The sequence below is a fragment of the Dendrobium catenatum genome, unplaced genomic scaffold, assembly GCF_001605985.2.
Source record: "Dendrobium catenatum unplaced genomic scaffold, ASM160598v2 fragScaff_scaffold_390, whole genome shotgun sequence".
Classification (NCBI taxonomy): Eukaryota; Viridiplantae; Streptophyta; class Magnoliopsida; order Asparagales; family Orchidaceae; genus Dendrobium; species Dendrobium catenatum.
Genome location: NW_021318852.1, coordinates 6598048 through 6622162, shown reverse-complemented (window position 1 = coordinate 6622162; position 24115 = coordinate 6598048). Strand labels below are relative to the sequence as shown.

Below are 24115 nucleotides of genomic sequence, written 5' to 3'. Positions count from 1 at the left end.
TAAAACTTTAAAGCTTCGGAGAGATGAAATCAATATGTTGTTGCTAAAAGAACGAGTTGAAGCACTTGGTCATTGGTTAAGGGGTCAACCATTCAACTTACACAATCATGTCAATGGAACATCGCATATGAATTACATGCTGGTTTCAAGCGATTCAGATGTAGTTGACATGCTTGAAAGTTCTTGTAAAAGAAATAGAATTGAGGTGGTGGTTGCAGTGAAATATAACGAAAAAGATGTCCCAATAACAATACATTCACACTGAATTTTATCAGTTCAGCTCAGAGATCGGAGAAAATAATGATATTGTAGTAAACGATTTGTGTGATGAGTTCTTTATAACTCAAACTAATGAGGTAAATAGTCTATATGTTGGTTTGCAGTTCGAGGATTCCACCAAAGTTTCAAGCAAGCAGTTAGGTCTAATGTAATTTTTACATAATTATGCTAAAAAGATAAAGGCTAGAGACAAATCCAGAATAATTATTACTTGCACATATAAAGGTTGTCCATGGAGAGTACGTGCCTCATTGTGTCCTGATTGGCACTCATTCAAAGTTAGAAAAATAGATTTAACTCATTTATGTCATTGGGTCCATATAGCTGGAAACAAGCAAGCTACTACTACTTGGTAAGCTCATGAAATCAAAGACATTGTAAAGAAAAATCCTAATATCACACCAAAGGAAATTAGCAATAACATGGAGACAAGTTATGGATTATCCTTTCCATATATGAAACTTTGGCGTTCAAGGATTATATTCTTAAGGCTTTTGAGTTTAAGGTAAAGGGAAGTAATGGGATCCATGGCTTGAGATTAGGGAAAAAGCATACATAACAATGTCTTAGAACTGATGTATCTTACTCTAGTAATTTTTATATTAGAATCTCGTGTACTTGGGAGTAAGAGGAAGCATAAAGGCAATTAAAGGAGATTGATAAGAGGTATATGGGCTATCAACTTTGTAATAGGAAGTAAGAAAATTCAATAGCTGCTTCTTATTAACTAGCATTCTGTAAAGCTTAATATGATTATAATTATCCAACAAGTAATTAAACTAAGTATATTAAAGCCCAACGTATGCAATCCAGAAGATCATTGTCATAAATCATGTTGTTGAGCTCCCAAACTTTGGAGGTGGGAATCGATAGGCCCCTTTTCTTATTAAGATAGCTATATTAATAGTTAATATCGCCCATAACTGCTCAAGGAAAATCATAGGAGGTAATGAGAGTACCAATATCCTTCAAATAAGGCCACAAAGTACTACTTTCAGAGGGAGTGTTAAAGGCATAAACAACAGACAAAGCGAATTTCAATTGAGATCCCACCTCAACAATCCAATGAATCATCAGAGAGCTAATAAAGGAGGGAGAAAAGGAATGCTTGGAGAAGTTCCATTTAATCTAAATGTGAAAGATGGGAATTGTTGCAATTTCCTTCCAAAGGGAAAAGAGAATAAGGGGACTTAAACCAATTGTTAGACTGAAGATGAGAGCTAATGTTTGCTTCAATAATAGAAAGAACCCTATCAAAATTGTGATAACCTCGATCATTCCAGGATGCAAGATTTAGGTTTGTCATTTAGATTTGTCTTTGGGTGGGGGATGATGGATTTTTGGCTTTTAAAGTGTCCTTAAGTTTAGAGATGGAGGCTTAGGAGGCTTGTAGAATTTTATGCAGTTTCACTCTAGTTCTCTGGTGATGCCAAAGAGAAATCCTCCAAACCAAAAATCAGAGCATAAAACTCTTAAGAAGAAGATTTGTAGATGATGTATCATTTTGAGAAGGTGTGTATGAGGATGGTTTTGTCATGTTGGGATAGGAGTCTCCCAAGGTTGCATTTGAAGGCTTGCTAGTAGAGGCATTATGTTGGGATGTAGACGATGAGGAAGGAGGGTTGAATTATTGGTAGAAGGAGGTACAATGTCTGTGATCTCTTGAGGAAGGAGCTTTGTCGTGGAGTTAGGGGTTTATTATAGGAGGTGTTAGTGGGGTTTTAGCTGTGACTTCCCCCTCTTAATTACAAAGCGTTGAGGGACCTACATGTTAAGAGGGTTTGTGGGTTTGTTGGGCATATGGAATGAGGGTGCATAAGGGATCCACAACCCGGTCATGGGAAATCCTGCCCGTTGTATTGAAAACATAGATGATGAACTTTCCTAACAATATTAATACAAACTTCATCTGGTAACTTAGATATTTTGTCAATTTGCATGCACAGTCTAGCGAAAGTTAGCCTAATTTTGTTAGTAGCCTGACTATCTACCGCTAAGCGAGTAACTACCAAGCTAGTGATTTTAGAAATTGTCATTAAGGGTTATGAGAGACCTATTACCTTTGAGAAGCTAGGTTTTCTTAATCACTCCTAAAAGCACTTTGTGATGAGGCTGCCTACCAATAGCATAGCTAACAAGAGACAAATCCCACTCTTTTGCGCCTTCTTCCACCTCAAGATCAAATAAGGGAGCGATGTTGTCAATCGATTTGACAAAGTTGACAAGGAAGGATGAGGATGTAGGGTTTTTGGAGTTGAGGATGCCTTTCCAATTAAGGGAATGAAAAGGTTGGGGATTACCTGTTGAGGTGGAGGGGGGATGGAAGAAGAGCTCTGGTGGGAGTGGAGAGGTGGAAAGTCAGATGAAGGCAAAGCTCCAAAAAGGAACATCTTATGGAGGGAGGGGGGAAAATGTTTATTGAAAGGGCTAGGGAGGGATGATGGAGGTGGAGGAGGGAGATTTCATGGGGCGATGGAAAGAAATTTGGCCTCCGACCTAGTCGGAAGCGGTGGAAGAAGCAGAGAAAGCAAATGGAGGGAGGGGGGAGTGGGAGTTAATTAGAGAAAAAACAAGAAGATATAGAAGTAATATGTAAAAACTTCTATAAATAATTGTCATTACACCAAGGGTCTAAAAAGAAAAAAAAATTATTTGTAATTATTGATATATAAAAGATGCGTCCTTTAATATATCAGAGAACATATTTTAAAATCTTTCATTAATTTTGCATTTTTGTAACAGTTAGTTTACAGAAGAAACTATATTTATTCTTCCACTAGAAAGCAAGCAAGCCATCCGAAGATAATATGCCCTAGATAAGAGAGCAATCTTACACATGAGTTAAAGCAGATAGGGCATGAATTCTCAGACATCCCAAGGGTCGAGTTTTGCTATTGTTTTTTCATGAGGTAACATGTAATTTTCTAGCATTAACATCCTCATGTTATAAAAATCTAGCACATAGCATATTTAGTAGTTTACAATAGCACTTAGTTATAACCACCGTTCTTATTCAGTATGCAAAAGTATTTCAAATATTAAATCTTGTATGCCTCCGAAATAAAGAGATTTTTTTCTCCACCCATTAAGAAAAATAAAGGCTTTATAAATAAAGCTCATGAAAGTCAGATATAAGAAGCCTTTTAGTGGAGATATAGATGTCCAAATAAGTAATAGTAGCATTGTGATGCCCCAGGCCTGGACGGTTCCCAGAACTATTCTCAGGACGATATTTTGAACAGTACAGATCGTCCTGGACGATCTCAATATCGTCCCGGACGATCCTGGGAGGAAAATCCAAGTTAGAGAGGAACAGTAAGGGAACAAGGTCTCACAAGCATTTCCAATAAACAAATTCAAGACATCACAAATCTCCAAAAGATTGGGGATTTACAAAGAGAAGAAAATGGAGCTTTTTGAGGAATTAATATGGAAGCCCAATAAGCTTCCAAATTGAGTCAGAGTAGCTTTAAGAGAGTTAATGTTCAGATAGTTTGCTTTGCCAAAGGCTAACATATCATCCTCATATAGAATGTGAGAGAAATTATAGCTTCCTATTATGATCCCCTAAATAAATATTGTTTCACAATGAGTGGCAAATCCTCCTTAAAGTTTACCAGAAGAAAACATTAGATTTAAAAAGTACTAAATGAGTTAATATCACTGAGTAGCTCAAAAGATGTTAATTTATAGGCATCAACAAATTTAATTAGTAAAAATTCATTCAAAATTCCAAAAAACATCTAAATATGTTACAGTTCATAGGAGTTTTAGGCTTCGTTTGGGTTGACTGTCTTACTGCTTTAAGCAGCAGTTAAAAAACCGTTCCAAACGAGGCTTTAGAGTACGTTTAGAATAGATTTCTCACTAATTAATTTTTCAAACAACAACCACAATTTCATTTTGCTACTATTTTTTCTTTATTTTTTAAAGATTTCAATGCTGAGAAGTTATTGTTTGCCATCAGAATAGTTATCTTGCTTTCACATAGTAATTTCACAACCAATTTTATAAAACACTAAAACTATCCCAAATATACCCTTGCACTTTTAATAAGAAAAACATATCAGCACCAACACCAAAAGTAATATAAAGGCTTTTATTCATAAGATTTTTGTCCCATCAAAACAAGGAATAATTGAGGAACAAAACCAAAGTAGCAGCAATATGAACCTATCACAACTGTGTTTTCTACTATAGTAAAAAAAAACATATTTCCTTCTCAGAAGCAGATAACCAAAACATAACCATTAAGATTGGAAAAAAATTGTTATAGTTTTTTTTTTTTTTTTTTACAACATCCAAAATATTTGATTGGTTCATACATAAATAACAAATGTTACATGTTAATTGACTCCAGTAAAATGTGATTCTTAGTAATCTGGAATGAAATTAGATCAGCAGCTGGATATGTGATCAGACTCCATATCAGAGCAGACATCTGAGCTCTCAAGATGGTGCGCAAAAGATGTGACAAGTCTTCCAGCATCCACAACTCTCAGCCGAGTTCCCTGCTGTCCGACCACCACCGCGGCCACCCTCGAGGCCAGCATGCCGATACCTTTCAAATCCGACACCCCTTTCAAAATTCCATACAGGATACCTGTAACATTTAGAAGAAATTTTCTGAGTTAGATTCTGCAGAGTTTTACTAAGTGATTAGAATCATCTTCAATGGTTAAACAGGAAGAAGTTGAAATGGCTCTGGTCACATAGATTTCAGAGAATCTCTATATATGATACAGAATGTTCGATCCACGAGGAAGAGGGATAAACTGCAAATTGAGTTCACCGAAAACTCTATAAAATGCAAGGTTGAGAAAAAGGAAGAGCAGAATTCACAGAACAAAAGATTTAAGCTTCGTTTGAGACAGCTTTTCTTAAAGTAGTTTTCTAATATAAAAATTAAAAAATTTGTACTAGAAAGTTGCTTTAAGATGCAATAAAAAAGCCGTCCCAATCGTTTGGGACAACTTTTTTATTGCTTTATAAAACAACTTTTTAGTACAAAAATTTCTTGAAGAAGAAATTTTTGTATTAAAAAGCTGTTTTAGAAAGCATTAAGAAAGCCGCCCCAAATGATGCCTTAGTTCATTCTTCATTGATTCCCTAATACTCTCCAAAAAGAGTATCTATAGCATTAAAAGCACTTAATATTTAATTTTCTAAGGAAAAAAAAACATTAAAAGCACTCAAGAACACATTAAACACTTAATATTCACTCATTATCTAAAAACTACTAAGACTCCTTAGAACCTGCAAACTTAATCGAACTAACAATTATACTTGTTAAACCTATCATCAAATATAATATAAAAATTTTATCTTTAAATTCTCCTACTACTATATATGTTATAGAGCAAAGTAATTAAAATCCAGCCTAGTGGTGTAGCCATGGAGAGGCTGGTGGTGGCCCTCATCCCCTATATTTGAGAAAATCTCGTTATAACTACATACAATATGAAGCCACCCCAACTCTCCCAAGTCTCCTACAACTCCAACTCACAACAAATTTGGGGTAACCCCTTAGCCCTATTTCAACTGAAATTTGAAATCCTAGTTCTGCCATTAATTAATCTTCAGATATGTCACCTGAGGATCTACATATGATATTTATTGATTTAGAAAAAGCATATGATAAAGTTCCAAGAGAAGTGCTATGGAGAGTTCTTGAAAAGAAAGGAGTCAATAATGCTTATATTCAAATCATTAAAGATATGTGTGCAGGAGCTATTACTTGTATTCAAACACAAGGTGGATTGTCCAAATATCTCCCTATTTCGGTTGGGTTACATCAAGGATCAGCCTTAAGCCCATATCTTTTTGCTTTAGTCATGGATGTTCTCACTAGACATTTGCAAGAGGATGTACCTTGGTGTATGCTTTTTGCTGATGATATTCTTCTTGTTGATAAGACTAGAGAGGGAGTTGAAGGTAAACTTGAGTTATGGAGGTCAACCTTAGAGTCTAAAGGTTTTCGCTTGAATAGATCTAAAACGGAATATATGGAGTGTAATTTTAGTAGTAATAGACCTACTGAAGGGATTGTGACTTTGGGCGATCAAGTCATTAATAAGAGTACACGTTTTAGATATCTCGGATCTATTGTTCAGAGTGATAGTGAAATAGATAGGGATATTATCAACAGAATTCAAGTTGGATGGTTGAAGTGGAGGAATGCATCGGGCTTGTTATGTGATAGAAATGTACCCCTCAAACTTAAGAGAAAATTCTATAAGATGATGTTGTTGTTGTTGTTGTTGTATATGTCACCTGAGGCATATGCGTCACCAGCTCCGCAGGTGTCAACAGGTACGCATGGTGATGAGGGGATGTAAACAGCTTCACCATTCACACCTATGTAAGATCCATTTGGACCATCTGTAACTGAGACAAAAGGTACAAAATGGCTAAGATATCTTGCAGCTGATATTGGACTATCCTTTGAGGTCAGATTGCAGAGAGACTTTGCTTCATTGGAGTTGCAGAAAACTATATCTACATAATTGCTGATAATTTCCCTGGAAATGAGACAAAACTGGTTTTTCCTTGATTGATCTGAATTGTATTGAACTGAATAGAACTATATAAAGATGGAATGAGGTAAATGTACCAAAAATGTTCGTAGGATCTCTCAATGCAAGAGATGTCCGATGCTGTCACAGCTATAAGTGTTCCATGCTTGCGAGCCTCTTCGCAGGCCTTGGATATAGTGCTGATTGTGTGGGGGAGTTCTAGCAGGTAACCTTCTACAATGAGTATTCTTGTTTTTGAGACAAGGTTTGCCAAGGTGGAGTCATAATCTACAGTTGAAGAGGTTCCCTGGAAACAAAAAGAAAGATCAACAGTGTTTATTATTATAATTAGAGTATCAGATCATATAAACATGGAAATATAAGCTACATGAGATAATTCATTTTGAAACAATCTTCGGAAAACAGAGTAATTAAAAAGCAGCAGGTTTTTATCAAGCTTTTGCAAAATGATATCTCCAATATGGCCCTGGCGAAACCGGAAAGATTCAATCATTACGTCGATGCATGTTAAATGAAAAATCTAGTAATAAAGAAAGTGAAGAATCAGTCGATAATTTGGTCAAATCATTAGTAAAATTGATAAAGTAGAATTGAATTGCACCAGTACTTCATGAAACCAAGCTTTTAAGACTTGGCAGACCCAAGATGAAAATTTCAGTTACATTCAACGGTTTTGGTAGGTTCAATGTTCTATTTTAACACAACTCTCCTTGGCCTATTGGTTGAGAGCTAAGGCTTCCAACTAAGAGGTCAAAGGTTCGAGTCTATGTGTATGCGTCGTGTGTGTGAGTTTGCCTTAAATGACCTGAATGTCCCAAAAAAAAAATGTTCTATTTTAAAGTTAAGTTTCAGTTGTGAATATAAAACATAGAGTTTTTAAAATTCTGCATAGAATAATTTATATATTAATGTAATATGCATTGAAATTCAAAAATAATAAAACTTAAAACTCGTACAAAAACATTACAAAATTTATGCATCTATAAATAATAAAGGCGTTACTTATTAACTTTTGATAGCAGATTTTGATTGAAAACATTACACTATTACTATAAAGACAAAAAGAATCTTACGTTCAGTATAATTTCCGGAGGAATCTAGCAAATTTCTAATACCCAAACCCAATTTTTATGTGTTTAAGAAGGTTTGGAGCCCACAAAAACATAAATTAATATAGTTCCAGGAGCAATTCATAATTAACTCCTCGATCCCAGTTCCTTTGCCATGGAGAAATCTGCTGAGATGGCAAGGCGACAGAGGCGGCAAGGAGAGCAGCCTAATGTTTAAGCCTCAAGACCAAGAAATTGGCATGATTTTTCTTCCAACAGATGGTCCTTGTTTTTGTCATTTCTTCTCACCATTCCCAACTTACCAAGTCCGATTCGAATTCTTGCATGAAAACCTTGAATATGTGACAGGATGTGAGAGGATGGGATTTTGAGAGGGCTGGTTGAATACAATGAAACATATGCAATATGCAAGAGCTTGCGAAACATCAAAGAGAGAGAAGCTAACCTGATATGCAAGCATGGTTCGCTGAGCATCTGGTGTGGTAAGAACAATGACAGTTCCCGTTGTCCCATCTTTGACAGGCTTAGAAAGAAAGTTCACATTCGCCCGCCGTAGTTTTGCCCTACAAGGTTCAAGAAATTAGCTTTGAGAACATACCGTCATATTACGGCCTTGTTTGTTATGGTATTTATTTTCCTTTTCTGTATAGAAATAGTGAAATTATTTTTTTGTGGCTATTTGGATGGGAAACTTTTATAGAAATGCTTTATAGGAAACTTCATTTTTTTTATTGTTTAGAGAAGCTTTTTGATATTTGCTTCTCAGTTAGAAAACTCCATTCTCTTAGTCATTGTTTCTAAAACTACCTTTTATAAAAGGAGAGGAAGAACCAAACTAAGCCATACAATAACTACTGAAACAGGGTATTTAAAGCCTATAAAAAACCTTGGGAGTGTTTTTGCCTATTAACATTTTATAAATGTTTTATGGTAACATACCAATAACTTTTAGCATGAAAAAAAGTAAAGAGGCTTTCAAATTGAATCAATATAAAAAACAGACTTATCTTCTATGTTCAAATAATGTTTCTATATTAAACCATTTTTCCAATACAACTATTTGAAACATTATTGATGTATACGTTCATAGTTAAAGACATTAATTTTGACTACAATCCTCACAAGATTAGGAAAACCAATCAGCTCAAGAAAAGACTCTGATATCCATCAATCTGTAAAAAAAGTTATTGCAGGAAGGCAAACACTATAATTAAAGGATCCATGATACAGTACTATATTTACCACATTGTTGAAGCTTAGAAATTGTTCACGAATCCATATGTGATGCTAACAAAGAGAAATGGTGGCATTGGAGACATTTCGTATGTGGTAATGGATGAATTATTCTATGCGGGCTTCGAACGCCGTGCAGAGCCCAATGAAAATGCGCCACGTCACCCCCTACTCGGTACCATAGCTTGTTACTGCTCGGTATTGGATGATGTGTCTGCAACTTATTGGCCTCTGGACGATAAGCTGTGTCCGATGTCCGCACAAAATAATCTCTCGTGGTAATGGCAGCCAAATAGGAACTATATTTCCTTTAAAAATGCATAAGATTTCTTACCTATAACACACTAGGTGGTGCAACTCTTTACACCTGATCATTCAAATTGTTTGACTTTCAAAACTAAACAATAATATCAAATCTTTATCCCACTACATGAGGTCGGCTACATAAATCATTTTTCTCCAATGTGTCCTATTAAGGATCAAATTCTCATTTAAATCTAATACAAAAATATCATTTCTAATATTTTCTAACCAAGTCTTTTTAAGTATTCCAAAACTAAATAGAAAATATCACTTCAGGAAGTGCCACTTCTTTCAATTAATTGAAATAAAAAAAGTCCTACGGAAAACCTTGTGAAGGATAAAAACTGGAGGCTTATGTTTGCTGATTTCTAAAAACAGAATAACATAGAAATATGCATGGCAATAGAGAATTCCCAGCGACCTAAAAACTGTATATTTCATTATTTTTTCAGGAATTCCAATGAAATACTTTATAAAACATAATTCTTGACAAAAAAAAACTAAATACCTGAAAAATCCACCCAGAGGATCGCTGCCTACACTTCCAGCCATCGCAACATTTAATTGGCGACCACCAATGGAATGGATACCTAGTCTCGCTAATGCCACTAATGTGTTTGAAAGTGAGCCTCCTGCAGCAGCTTTATAACTGCAACCATCCATTGCTCGTAATACTCTCCCTCTTTCTTCATGATTGATAACTTTCCTTGTGCCCTTCTCTATATCTAACTGCTCTAAAAATTGGTCATCTACCATGCCTGAAAAATCCACCTAGAGAAATCCCTCTCCGTGTCAACAAGATTAGGAAGTAAACAAGGTAGATATAGTTAACTTTACTAGGACAAAAAAAAAACGTCCAATAGTGTATGAGAATTTAGCATTAATGTTTAACTTGTGGCTAATTTTCAAAAAACAGAATATTATTTACAATGAACTTGAAAAATGATACAACATAAGGAAACCAAACGAAATATCAAGTTTTATCCTTGAAATTGGGATCCTCTTTATGCCGAGATGTAGGAGCCATAAAAGTTAACTGAAACATGACTCTCTTTGACATGATCTTCTGAATGATTTACAATTGAAGAAATCAAAATCATTGTACGCACAGATAAAAGAGTATAAAATGGCCAATAAAGCAGTAGCACCTAAGTAACATCAAAAGGAATTCACATCAAAATCACTGAATTGCATGGACCAATTCTCTAATTAAATATTAAAAAATTTGCACTTCACATCTAAGATGTAATACAAATCAAACTTTCACTAGACGGTGAGATACAAAAATCACGTCCAAATATTATTTTAAGACATCTCACAATGCCACAAATTTATAGATCATTGGAAGTTCGGCCTCCAACTGAGGAATTAAACGCGTCTATTCAAGCACCCAAACAGCTCAAAAAATATAATAGTCACCTATAAACACTCAGTCTATAAATAGAACGAATTGGCGATAGAGCCAACTCAAATTAATAAAGCATGCTCAAAATCCATAATGAATCGTAACATCAGAGGAGAAAAAAGAAGAAAATACTTCACAGAATTAGTACCATCGCCTGCCCAAGACCAAGGGCATCCCATTTCTCCGGCGAAGTAGAAGCCGTCACAGACTCCTCCACTTCATCTTCCTCTTCGCTCTCTTCCTCGTTCTCGTCACCACTGTTCACGCTTCGAAGCGAAGCGAAATTCGCAACGCAAATACTTTTCTCTCGAAATCCTTCAAGAGACCATTTACTAAGCCAGCTCCTGCGGCTGTGGACCACTGTCAGGCATCCATCGAGGCATCGGAGGTGTTCGACGTGGAGAAAAGTGGAAGAGGAAGATGGAGGGAGAAGAACACGAGGAGAGAAGGTGAAGAAACTAAGGGCCATCGCCGGCGACCGCCGTCAAGCGACGGAGAGGTTCGTCTACATAAAAGGTGAGGCCTAGAATAGGATAATAAGCGGAGAGAGCCGAGCAACTGTTACTCGGCCCGAAGTCATTTACCGAAAATGGCCTTTGGTGGAATAAACTATGATGATCTCTCATCCTTCAAACATCAATGATTTTAGGCTATTATCACTTTGCAATGTGTTATACAAAATAGCGGCTAAAATCATTGCTAATGGAATGAAATTGGTTCTTCCCTTTATTGTTCATGAAAGCCAATCTGATTTTATTGCAAATAGATGCTCTACGGATAACATCATCCTTGCATACGAAATTATTAGAGATTTCAAGGGTTCCAATAAGAAATTTTGTGCTAAGTTGGACATTAAAAAGGCATTTGACTCTGTTTCTAGGGAATTCCTTATTGCTAGATTGCTTCAAAAGAGATTCCCATAAGTTTTTGTGGCTTGGATCAAAGGTTGCATTACTGATGTTTATTTCTCTGTTTGTCTTAATGGTTCTCTTGAGGGCTTCTTTAAATCTACTACTGATCTCCGACAAGGTTGCCCCCTTTCTCCTCTGTTATTCTGCATTATTATGGATGGCTTATCCAATATTCTCACCAACAATTCTGACTCATTCAGCTTTAAAGGTATTAATTGCAAAGACTCTTACATCAATCATTTGATGTATGCTGATGATCTTTTGGTAGTTGAAGATTCTTCTAGAGATAATGTTGTTCATCTTAATAGATGTTTACACTTTTTTGGATCTTTATCTGGCCTCCACATTAATGCCAATAAAAGTGATATTATCTTCTATAAAAGTGATACTGAAAATCAAGTTATTTGTGATGAGCTTGGTATCCAACATGCCAACCATTACCTCACCTATTTGGGTCTCCCCATCTCCCCAAAAAGACTTAAATCTTCTCACTTCCAACCACTACTGAGCAAAATTGTTGCTCTACTTGCTGGTTGGAAAAACAAGTTTCTTTCTTTTGCAGGTAGGGTCTAATTCCTTAAATTTACCATCTCCAACACCATAGCTTACTGGATAAGGGGTTCTATTATACCCAAGGGTTATTGTGCGACTATTAATAAGCTATGTTCGAGATTCTTATTCCACAACAATCTGGTAGATAGAAAGTTGCATCTTATTTCTTGGTCCAAAGTTACCTTACCTAAAGCTGTTGGTGGGCTCGGTATACCTTCTTTAGATGCTCTTTATTTTGGTGTTTGTTGTTCCATTATTGGCAGATTTTATAACTCTCAAAATCTCTTAAGTTGCTGGTACAAAGCCAAATACACCTCCCCTTGGAAACCTCCCTCTCCTACTGCCTCCAAGTTCTGGCATAGAATTTCTAATGCTACCTTTAGGATTAAGGAGGTGATCTCTTTCTCTGTGTCTCTATTAAGTAATTTTTCCTTCTTGTGGGATCCTTGGTACAATGGGAGATCGATTTCTAAGGCTTTTAACTACCAAGGATTTGATGATAAGCAGGTTAGAGATTTCATTATCAATGGCATTTGGCATTTGCCAACCTCTATTCCAACGGTTATGTCTAACTCCATTGTGACTGTGAACTTTACGGAAAAAAATGAGATACTTTGGAATGGTTCTTCTATGTGGAAATTTAAAAACTTTACTGAGCTATTTCATTCTACTATACTTAAGGTAGATTGGCATTCCTCTATCTGGCACAAAAATCATGCGCTCAAATTTGCTTCTTTCACCTGGGTGGTTATGATTGGTAAACTAAAAACTGCTGATAACCTAATTTTTAGAGGGATCCAGGTGCCTATGAACTGCTCTTTGTGCTCGGGTAATATGGAGACTCATTCCCATTTATATTTTGCCTGTGATCTTTCCTTTTATATACTCAAGACTGTTTTACCGGATCTTAATGGCTTTTTGCTTAGACCCAATTTACTTCAGTTATTTGAATTCTATGAGAATTCTGTGATTTATAGTAAAACATAAAAGGATCTTTGTTTCTTGATTATAAGATGTACTATTTATCATATCTGGAGAGAAAGAAACAATCGTCGTTACTCTTCTGTGAGAAACAATGTGCTTAAAAATCATTTGCAATATTAAGGATGCTATCAGATTCAAAGTATCAAAATGGAAAAACAAAAATTTAATACTGCAGAGGTTCCCGGGCATTTAGTTCTATTGGTATACCAGTTGTGCTGGTGGTTTATTTACAGCTTCAAGGCTGCATGTAGTTCTTTTTTGGCTGAATGTGTTCTTTATCTTCGGGATTGTACTTTTTTGGGATTTTGGCCATTTTTTCCTTATGGCCCGATCCAGTATGTTTGTGGATTATCATCATATCATTTCTCGGGTATACTACAAAGACAACAGTTGGCATTGCTAGGGGTTGCTGGACATTCAGACGATGATGACCAAGGCTAGTCTCTTTGAGCCATGGATGGCCTATGGGGCAACCTGGCTCGTTCGTGTGATTTTTCTTTATGCAGGCTGGAGGTGCTGTGATGGCCATTTTCTGATTCAATTCGCATGGGTCTCTCTCGGTTATAATGGGCAACCGATGCTTCAGCCTGGGCATTACGTTCTGGATGATTGGGAGCTGGCCTTATTTCTAAGTCTTCAGATTGTCTTTTTCCCTTTGATGCCATTTGGTTGTTGTCTTTGTGTAAATTTTGATAGTTTTTTCTTGATTAGTTTCATTCCTTCCCACATGTTTATTGTAATTTGAACACTGTTTTTTAATATATGGGCTTCTTGTCCCGGGTTTACAAAAAAAATATATATATATATATTATATTATATACATAATAATATAATATTTTTTTATTATTAAAAATAAAATTCGGTTAGAAATGAATTATTATTTTATATGTTTATTATTGCACTTTGAAGTGTAAAATAAGTATTTTGGTGGCTAACTCCGGCCAAAATCTTGTTCGGCAAAGCCGGAATCTCAATGGCCGGCGACGAGACGGACGTTGAGATCACCGTCAAGACTGTCGGACCAGTGCGACCTTTTCGGATTCGAGTGCCAGCTGAAATTAAGGTATCTGTTACCACACCACGACTCCCTTCTTTGTCATCGGAGATCTTCCATTGGTATCTCATGCAGAAAACCTAGAACATATCCTATGTTGTAATTCTTTACTGATTTTGCTTGTTTAGGTCGGTGATCTGAAAAGATTCGTGGCTGCGGATCGCTGTCTTCCTGTTGAGCGATTGAAGCTGATCCTCCATGGAAAAACCCTTCAAGAAAGGAACAATGGCGGCAGTGAAGATGTGCGCGTTAGATTGCAAAACGGGGGTAAGGTTCGAAATTAAAGGGGCTGTTTGGCTGAAAATTTTAGCTATGATTTGGGCTAAATCTTGCCAAAGAGTTTTTTTAAACTGCGTAAATTTTACTATATTCTTAAGTATTGTTTTCCTTTCGTTTTAGGCTAAATCTTTTGTTTAGTAAATTCCAGGGAAGTAGGATTTAAGAGGTTTACACTACTTTTCCGTGATGCCCTATTTTTCCGCTTCATTTAATCCTAAATCTTCAACATGTCCACTAAACAATTTATTAGTATTTAACTATATTTGACATCTATGATAACAATTAGATTTAAGAAATTAATGCCACTAGGATTTAGTAAATAATGATTTTCAAAATTTACTTAATCTTACTTGAATTAAATCCTAAATATAGCCAAATAACCCCAAGACTTTAAATTCTAATAGCTTTAAAACCTAAAAGACATGTTGGATGTTCAATCCTATTTAATAATAATCAATTTTTTGGTTTCTCATTTTCAGAATTAAATTATAATTGATTGTGAGAGCTAAAATCAAGGAATGGAGGTTGGCACAACCTTTAGGGAGGAGATCAGGAGGATATTGGGAGTTTTAGAACTTCACAAGAGATCTGTAGGGAGATTGGGGGGATTGCATGAAAGAGCTGGAGTTCTAAAATGCGAGGAAGATTGCCTTTTTTTTCCTTTTGACGATGGAGATCTCCCACGCCGAGTGGGGAGACTGCATGTGAAGCCAACTCTGTCTTAAAGAGGAATTGGGATGAGATCAGTGTTGAGAGGGATGAATGAAATGCGAAGAAGCACAAGAGTAATGATAGTGAGTCATGACACACACATGTTGCAAGCATGATTGTTGTCTCTGAAATTTAAGTTAAATCCATGATTTATCAAAAGCATCCTCCATTTCTCACACAAGCACAGTGTTGCCATCTAACATTAGCAGACAAATGGAGCAGCTACCTCTAAAGCATATCTAATGAGAACCTTTAGATCACAACTAACAAAAGCAATCTCATTTATACGCACGTAAAGCACTAGAACACTTATATATATATATATATATCCAAGGCCACAACGATGTGTAAGGAAGAACTTTACATAGAAATGGAATAGTTAGGTACCATGTGTCTCTGCTTTTCCTATATACAATCGTCTTCCTTTCTTGTGTTAGTCCTGCTATTAGGTAAAGTGTAGTCTTCTTACATGATATCAGAGACAATCAACTCATATCCTTGATCCATTCAAATGGCTGCATCCCCCTCATCTCACACTGGTGAGATATCCATGGACACCTTCTCAGAAAATATCATCATTCCCTCCTTGAAGTTTCTCATCTCTAATATCAAAATCATTGTGCCCATGCAATTGTCAAATGACAACTATCCAACATGGAGATCCCAAATCCTGAAGCTCTTTTGTGCTAACTAACTACGCTACTTTCCTCGACCAAAACACAATAGCACCCACTTGTCTTCTCGTCGAGTTTGATTATACCCACGCCTATAATTGATGGACATTGATCAACCAGAACCTCGCCGTAGCCATGTGATCTACTCTCTCAACCAACATTCTTCCCTACATCCTCAATCTCAAGGCATGTGCTGACATTTGGACCATGCTGGAGCATCGTCTGCAAGCCATAAACTACTCCAGAGTAATACAACTCAATAAAAAGTTACATCATATCTCCATGGTTCAACTCACTATGATTTAGTACCTCATAAATACAAAAACTCTGGCAACAACATTGCTGCCGGCAGTTCAACAATAGACAATGAGGACATACTGCTGTACACAGCCAACGGGCGACCTCCATAATATCAGGCGTTCAAAACATCCATCTGGAACAAACTAACACCAATCTGCCTTGAGAACCTCTACTCCATCCTCATCAGTGAAGAAATCAAGATATCAGCTGAATCCGCTAAAGAACCAACAACCCCAAACATTCACACAGCCTTCTACTCGCGGACACTTCACCTCGTTCAACAATCGTGGCCCCTCCTCCTTGCAAACCAATCCAAGAACATTCAACAACCTCAACAAAACAATGACAACAGGTACCACCTGCCAAATTTGTAAGAAAAGAGGTCACACCGCCAACATGTGCTAGCATCATCTCAACACTTAATACCCCACTCCCAACCAATCCCCAACCGCATTGGTTGCCTCCAACAAAAAATCTACCTCAAACTGGATGCTTGACTCAAGAGCCTCGTCTCATCTAACCAACAACATTGACAACATCCTCCAACCAGTATAATACTATGGCACAAACAATGTAGCCATTGGACATGGTTGCTCCCATCCCATTGCTCACTCCGGTCCAGGTCTGCTCTGGAATAGAAGATATTTATTTGTCAAATTGAAAGGAGTGATGAAAGGTGTGCTTGCTGGATTGATCTTTGATGAAAAGACCTAATTATTGTAGGTGCTAGAATTAAATTTTTTCAATAATGTTCATTCTAGGAATGTCTCCGTGTAAAATCAGCTCAAATTAATTCTAAAACCATGATATTGTTTATTAGAAATCCCTCATTATTTAATGGGATTTTAATTTTCAGTTATATGTTTCCTTTCTTTTTTATGTACAACTTCTATAATATCACATGTTGTTTGCACGTAGAATTAAGCGAGATCAATACAATTCCCTTAATTTTTCATAATTATGAAACTTGGTCCACATAATTCATTCTTTTTAATGATATTAGAAGCCTATTTCAATATGAAATAAAATTTTAACCCGTGACATTCAATATTACAATTTATGTAAATAATATATATCAATAAATTAAATAAATTAAAAATAAAATGTCAAAAATCACAGATAAATCCAAAATAATATACAATATAATCTTAATCAATTTTAATTATATTTTCATCATCTTTGAAACCTTTAGCAAGACTTTCTCAATTAATTTACATTAAAATATATTGAGCACACCTTGGATTGACATTTTGCTTGTCCGATCATATATATATAATTTATGTATATGTAATGAAACTTTTAGCAATACTTTCTCAATTAATTTACATTAAAATCTATTGAGCACACCTTGGATTGACATTTTGCTTGTTCGATCTCTGTTGAATTCATCTATTTAAGCACATCGACATTGTCATAGTTACTTGGCATTTAATAGCTTGTATGAAACACTTAGCAAATTATTAGATGACACAACATAAATTTTGTTATCATTATATATATCCTTTGATTTTTTTACGTTTGTGTTTCTTGATGTCCTCCTGATAACATATTTATGTATCTAATACAAAACCATATCTCCTAAAACTAATTAAAGCTAAGTTTTAAATTCGTTGTGCTGCCAATTTGTTACCTATTAAAAGAGCATAGATAAATGAACTTCTTTTGCCAATCTTAAAGATTGTATATTCAGTTGCATATTTTCAAAAGAACAACGTTGAAATATGTAACAAGTTATTATCTCTTGGATTAGTTTATAGAAGCAAGCTGGGAATTTGTGTTGCAATTTTTTTCTTAGCCGAATGCTATATATGAAAATTTCCCTTTTTTTTTCTATAAATTTGCTAGATTATTTCTGTATTCATCTGCTATTTAAGTTGGCGCTAGTTTATTTCTGTATTTTTCTGTTATTTTAAGTTGACGTGAGAAGAAAACTTTTGTCAGATTCACTGATGGTTGCTGTAATGCCTAGACCTCCTGCTAAACATCTCTGTGATGATTATGATGATGATGATGACGACTTGGTAATAACAATTCTTATTTTCGTTGAGTTAATGGAAATTGTTCATAAGAGTAATCTGGTAAAAAGCTATTATTATTATTTTATGTTTTACCATGTACTTTCAGAAGTTCCACATTCCTCAAACGGCAACCTGGTGGAAGAGAAAACTCTTTTATCTCCTACATGAAAGATTGAGATTACCTGGTATACATTGCAATTTTCATTTCCAAATAGATATACCAGTCAGAGCAGATTACCTGACTTGTTTTTTGTTATATCCCATTCTATAGATATGGTGCTGGTCGCAATTTTCTCTATCAGTCTTAAGGCATGGGCTGGTATCGTTCTCTGGTTTTTGTTAGCCCCAGTTGCGCATAGATGGGGTGTTGGGCCTTTATATGTAAGTGTTTCGTTTTTTCATTAAAATATCTAATGCTCTTCTTTGCGCTACACGTAAGAAAATTCAAGGTATAAATTTACGTATTGATTGGCGCTAAAATATCATTCCTTATGCAGATACTTGGGACAGGTTTCTTAGTGATACTTCTGAATCTTGGAAAGAAACCACATGGTGAACTTAGGTAACTTTATCACCTGCCGCATCTTTTTCATGAAGTAGACTTGCTGAACTGCCAAATTATTTTTTTTTTGTCTTAAATTTTCGCATCGAGTTTAAGAAGATGGAATGTCCAACTGAAATGTTTATTTATGATCTGGATTGATTATTTTATCTTGTGATTTTTTTTAGGTTTTCACCTTATTTTTCATATGATTATGGTTTCTTTTAGGAAACAGTGCTTCAACTATTCTTCAAGGATTTCAATTTCTGTAAACGTGAAATTCTTAAAATTTATTCATTAAAGCTTATTGTTCTGAAATTTTGATATTCGTTGTGACATTAGAAATTAATGGCCTTGAAGATCCTGTATAGAAATAGTTAAATTTTCATCATATTCGATGTTTTGATGTTGTTGAGGGCTTCTGTTACGTGAATCTAGTTTGTTGATGTTTATTATCTCCACTATTTATTAATGATGAAATGATTATGGTTTTATCTACTCGTTGTCAAGCCAAAACATGGTTTTTTGCACTAGCTGTGCTGCTATAAGGATTGTTTTTCAACAAAATTACTCTAAACATAATCAAATTTTTTATTTAACTGTTACAGCAAAACTTTCATTGTACTTCTATTCTTTGGATACTTATAGAATCGTGATTCTTGTTGAATTTATACTCTTTTTGTTGTCATATTTATTTTTCATTATTAATTTAATTTTGTTTAATATTTTGAATTTGATTGAACCCAAGGAAGGCTTGCTAGAATTTTATTAGCTCTTATTCATCATGATAACTTTAAGATGATTATAATATTGTTGGACATCACCAAGTGGTATGTCATGTTTTAAACTAATTAAGGTGAAAAGTGAACAATATTTGACTAAGTCTAAAACTAGAATTAGATCTATTGCATGGAACATGAAAACTTCGAACATAAAGATGAATTAGTAGAAATATTTATTAGATGAATAAATATTGCTTGTTTGCAAAATTCTAAATGAAAAGAGAAAAAAAATCTAAAGATATTTGTGGAAGATAATAACTTATTGTATGCTAGAGAAGTTAACTATAGAAATGGGGTAGGGATCATATTGGATAGAGTTGAAAGATAAAACTATTAAGGTGAATAAAATTGGTGATATGGTGATTATTTGGTGATGATATTATAGATGTGATGAGTGCTTATGTTCCTCAAGTTGGACCATAAATCATTTGAAATTTTAATTCTTAGGAAAAGGTGAATGAACTTGAGGAAGAGAATAAAAATTGTTGGTTGCTTAAATGGACATTTAAATTCTAGTAGGGTTGGCTATGAGATGATTCATGGTAGATATTGAATCTGAAAGGAAAATGTGAAATTATTATAATGAAAATTTGAGGAAGAGAATAAAAATTGTTGGTTACTTAAATGGACATTTAAATTCTAGTAGGGTTGGCTATGAGATGATTCATGGTAGATATTGAATCTGAAATGAAAATGTGACTCTAAAAGCTGCACTTGACGTCACAGTAGTATACCATCTTATCATAGCAAACACGTACTTAAGAATAGACCACTTAATTATTTTAGAAAATGGATCTATCAAATCATGAATTCTTTTCTTACTTGGAGAGAAAGAAGTATTATTTTGCAAAGTATAGGGTGGTTTTATGAAAAATCTTGATTACATAATATAAAGTAATCGTTATAAATATATATCTTAGGAATAAGAAATTTGATCAGACGAAATAATTCCCTTAGAATAACATAGTTGAACTTGGAAGCTGGGTCTCTCTTAATCTTTCAAAATATATTGCTAGTGACAAATTATAATTCTTTGGTTCAATTAAATCTAATTGGGATAAGACGACTGATTCTACTAAGAAAATTGATGTAGAAACTCTAGCTAGGAGAGTAGAAATAGATCATTAATTTAATTAGTAAGTAAATTTTGAGTGTTGGTGCACAAAAAATTTAAGGTAAAAAAATGTATCTAAGTGTAATGAAAGATAAATACTATTAAGACTTATAAGTTATAATGCTTCTTAGAAATATCTGAATCTTGCTAAGATAATGGCAAGCAAAACTTATAATATAATTTTTGCTGGTTTATCTAATAAATTAAGTAGAACTGAGGAGAAATAGGAGTTATAAAATGGATATGATAAGAGATAAGAGATCTAAAGTTTTTTTTTTTTTTTTTTTGAAGTTAGATGGATTAGAATTGAATGTAATAAATTTTAATTAATGCTGAAGATATCAAGAAAATATTAAATAGCTCTTTGATAATTATTAAAAATAATGTTTATGGAAGAAATCATTTTGGAAGATCATGTTGGGCAAAATAATGAAATGTTTTGTAGATTTATCCAAAAAGTTGAAGTGGAGTTTGATGAGGACATTGAAGATCAACGGCTACGATCGTGTCTATTTATTTTCATGTATTTTATTTGTTATTTGTACTTTTCCATTTCTACCCTCACTTGACGGCTTTGTTTTATGTTTGCCCCACCCTTGCCCATTAATTCTCTTTTCAATTACATTAATTGCCTCCCATTAAACCCCTAATCCCCCACTAACCGTTGGCACTTCCTTTGGAAATTAATTGGATTTTCAAATTAGCTTCCCCCATTTCTCCTCACTAAAACCCAATTTCAGAAATCTGAAACTGCCATTGTCTGAAGCTTTTCTCTACTACCCGAGCTCCTCCTTGGTATTGGCTTGGTTGGAGGTTTCTGGGTCTTATCAGACTGCTGTCCTAGCCCACCAGGTTGCTTTTTGTACTGCTGATTGGAAGTCTTTGTGTGCTAAAACGGGGGCGGGGGGTTTCAACCATCACCTGCTGCTGTCCACAAGTTCTCAGCTGCTGCCCACAAGTTCCCAGCTGCTGCCCATTCAGTTTGGTGGCCCATTCTTGCTGCCCTGCTGTCCAAGAAATCAATGATCACCTTCCTAAATGTATCCAAGCCTTGACATTGTTGATTGCTCTTCATCCAGTGCCTTGGTGATCAAACCAGAAGCTTCGTATTCTCTGATTATTTGGGTAAACTCTCCCCCAAATCATTAAATCTCTTAGTCACTTTTCAATTATGGTTTATTAATGGATTCATGAAGATCATGTCAATTATTCGCCGCTAGAACCTAGTAATAGGAAGAGTTATGTGAGGGATCTTTCATAGACTAATCTTATTGTTAGTATTGGAATTTATTGTTGGAATGATCCATGTATGCAATGTCGGATTAAGTTGGCTTTCTTTTGAACTTAACTTTTATTCATGTGATTTAACCTAAGCTAAGTGCCACTTAATATTTATCTTATCGTTCAATTCCGCATAAGATCTTGATTATTATTGCCTCTAAATCTAAGCGTGCAAACTTTATTTAAGCAAATCATTTTCGCATGATATTGTTTTACATCATAGTTAGATTTGAAGATGTATTAAATGGTTAAACATTAATTTCAAATGGGATATCTATTGAGATTTGGAGGATTATAGGTATTATGAATTACTGCAACATATACTTGCTAAAGAAAGGATACTTATTGGAGGTAATTTTGTTAGGAAAAAAGTTTCTCAATTCAAAACCAAGTACGAATTATAAAGAGAATATCAAAATTTTTGTGGTTTAACTTTAACTTAAGGAAGCCTATGTCTATAGCCATGTAGAAATAGAATAATACATTGAACTTCAAAGAAAGATACATGAAGGATTATATTTCATATAAAATTGGAGATATTGATAAAGATACCACTTTGGCTAGCTAAAATAAAATATAATCACCTTCGGCAGAGTTGTTGTTGCTTCAATTACTCTCATTCCACCTCTATTATAAGAGTTCAAATGAGAACATTTCTTACTATAATCAAGCACTTATTCTCTTACTAGAACTAAAAATAGCAACACTTTTTCATTAGTTAAAAAGCTGAAGAACTTATCTTATAAGCATCCAAAAAATTTCTTCTTTTTTTCTAGCATGCACACCTCCCCACTCTTTTTTTTTTTTTTTTCTCTATTGTCTCTTTGTTTCCTCTTGTTGTTGGATATATGAAACCTTTGATTTATTTTTCTTTTTATAATTATATTATAAGATGGTAGGTTTTAAAGATGAATGTGAATATAGCTTGAGTTAGATAGCCAACATTTTAGAAAAATAAGCTTAAATAGATCTGGAGTTAGTAGCCACTAATCTTGAAAATCAAGTATGAATATATCTTAACTTTGGTAGCATTTAATCTTAAAAATCAAAATTGATCTTACCCAAGATGATTAAAAAATTTTAGATACCACACTAACAGATTTAAATATGCATATAAGTTTTAGTAGGATGGCCTATAAAAGGATTCACGACGGTCATGAATAAAAGATCTAAATATAATAAGAGGACATATAATTGATTTTGGTACAACTAATGATCTTGAATAGTGAATGCATACTTTAAGAAACAAGGGTTACTAACAAAATTGGAGTTACCAAATTATAAATAGATTTTTTCTTATTTAAGGAAAGAAAAATTGGAGTTACCAAATTATAAATAGATTTTTTCTTATTTAAGGGAGAGGGCTAAGTAGGTTAAGTTGAATATAGAGATCTTAATCATTGTTAATACTCTTTTTCAGTTGCTTCTAACTGCAACTACAATTGGCCTAAGACTCTGAACATTGTTATTTATACACATATATACGTTAGTTGAAAAACTTGTTTTTATAACCTATTTGGGTTCAATATACATTTGATGATTATACCACCTGTTTTTGTCCATTATTCTTTTTCTTATGATTCGAAATGGCTGGATAAATCAATTCGGAAATAACAAAATCTGTTTTATGTGTTTCCATGGAGAAATTATTGAATAGAAAACAATACAATAAAGTTGAATGTGAACCATGTCAGTCTTGTTGATTCTCTTTGCACATACTTTTATTGAAGAGATTTATTGATGGGGACATCAGAGCATGAATCATATATCAAAGGTGTGGCCATCGATCTATGGCCACGATCGTGCGATATAGTTTTGAGTTATTTCATGTATTTTTTTATTATGATTATTTGTTATTTATGTTGCATTTGTTTTTCCCGTTTAACCCTTGCTTAAGGGAAGTCGTATGTAAGCCCTAAGGGCATAGTCATCTTTCTTATTTTGAGTCTTATGTATGAGGCTATTTATAGCCCTCATGTTCTTCTTCTAAAATTAATGAATGAATGATTGATTAAAATTTCTTCCTTGCATGAGTTTTTATGAGAGTTTGAGAGATGAATCCCTAGGAGAGAGAAAACGGATCACCCC

The 24115-nt window shown here is 34.6% G+C and overlaps 2 protein-coding genes across 3 annotated transcripts in view; one reads left to right on the top strand and one right to left on the bottom strand.

Moving 5' to 3' along the window:
- Positions 1-4512: 4512 nt before the first annotated feature.
- LOC110097579 (uncharacterized sugar kinase slr0537) lies at positions 4513-11411 on the bottom strand. The gene is made up of 6 exons (XM_020824048.2): positions 10975-11411; positions 9930-10192; positions 8331-8448; positions 6893-7101; positions 6553-6800; positions 4513-4882 (listed from the first exon to the last, which is right to left on the bottom strand). The coding sequence occupies exons 1-6, from the start codon at positions 11293-11295 to the stop codon at positions 4677-4679; spliced, it is 1365 nt and encodes a 454-aa protein (XP_020679707.2). The 5' UTR covers positions 11296-11411; the 3' UTR covers positions 4513-4676.
- Positions 11412-14173: 2762 nt separating this feature from the next.
- LOC110097572 overlaps positions 14174-24115 on the top strand; it is a 12576-nt gene continuing 2634 nt past the window's right edge. Inside the window, exons 1-6 of one of the 2 annotated variants that reach the window (XM_028694054.1) lie at positions 14174-14336; positions 14456-14594; positions 18233-18312; positions 18419-18494; positions 18581-18690; positions 18807-18871. In XM_028694054.1, the coding sequence (XP_028549887.1) occupies positions 14247-14336; positions 14456-14594; positions 18233-18312; positions 18419-18494; positions 18581-18690; positions 18807-18871 (560 nt within the window). In that variant the 5' untranslated portion in view covers positions 14174-14246. Of the gene's footprint in view, positions 14337-14455; positions 14595-18232; positions 18313-18415; positions 18495-18580; positions 18691-18806; positions 18872-24115 lie in introns of both variants that reach the window. The other variant, XM_020824020.2, reaches the window with a different exon arrangement.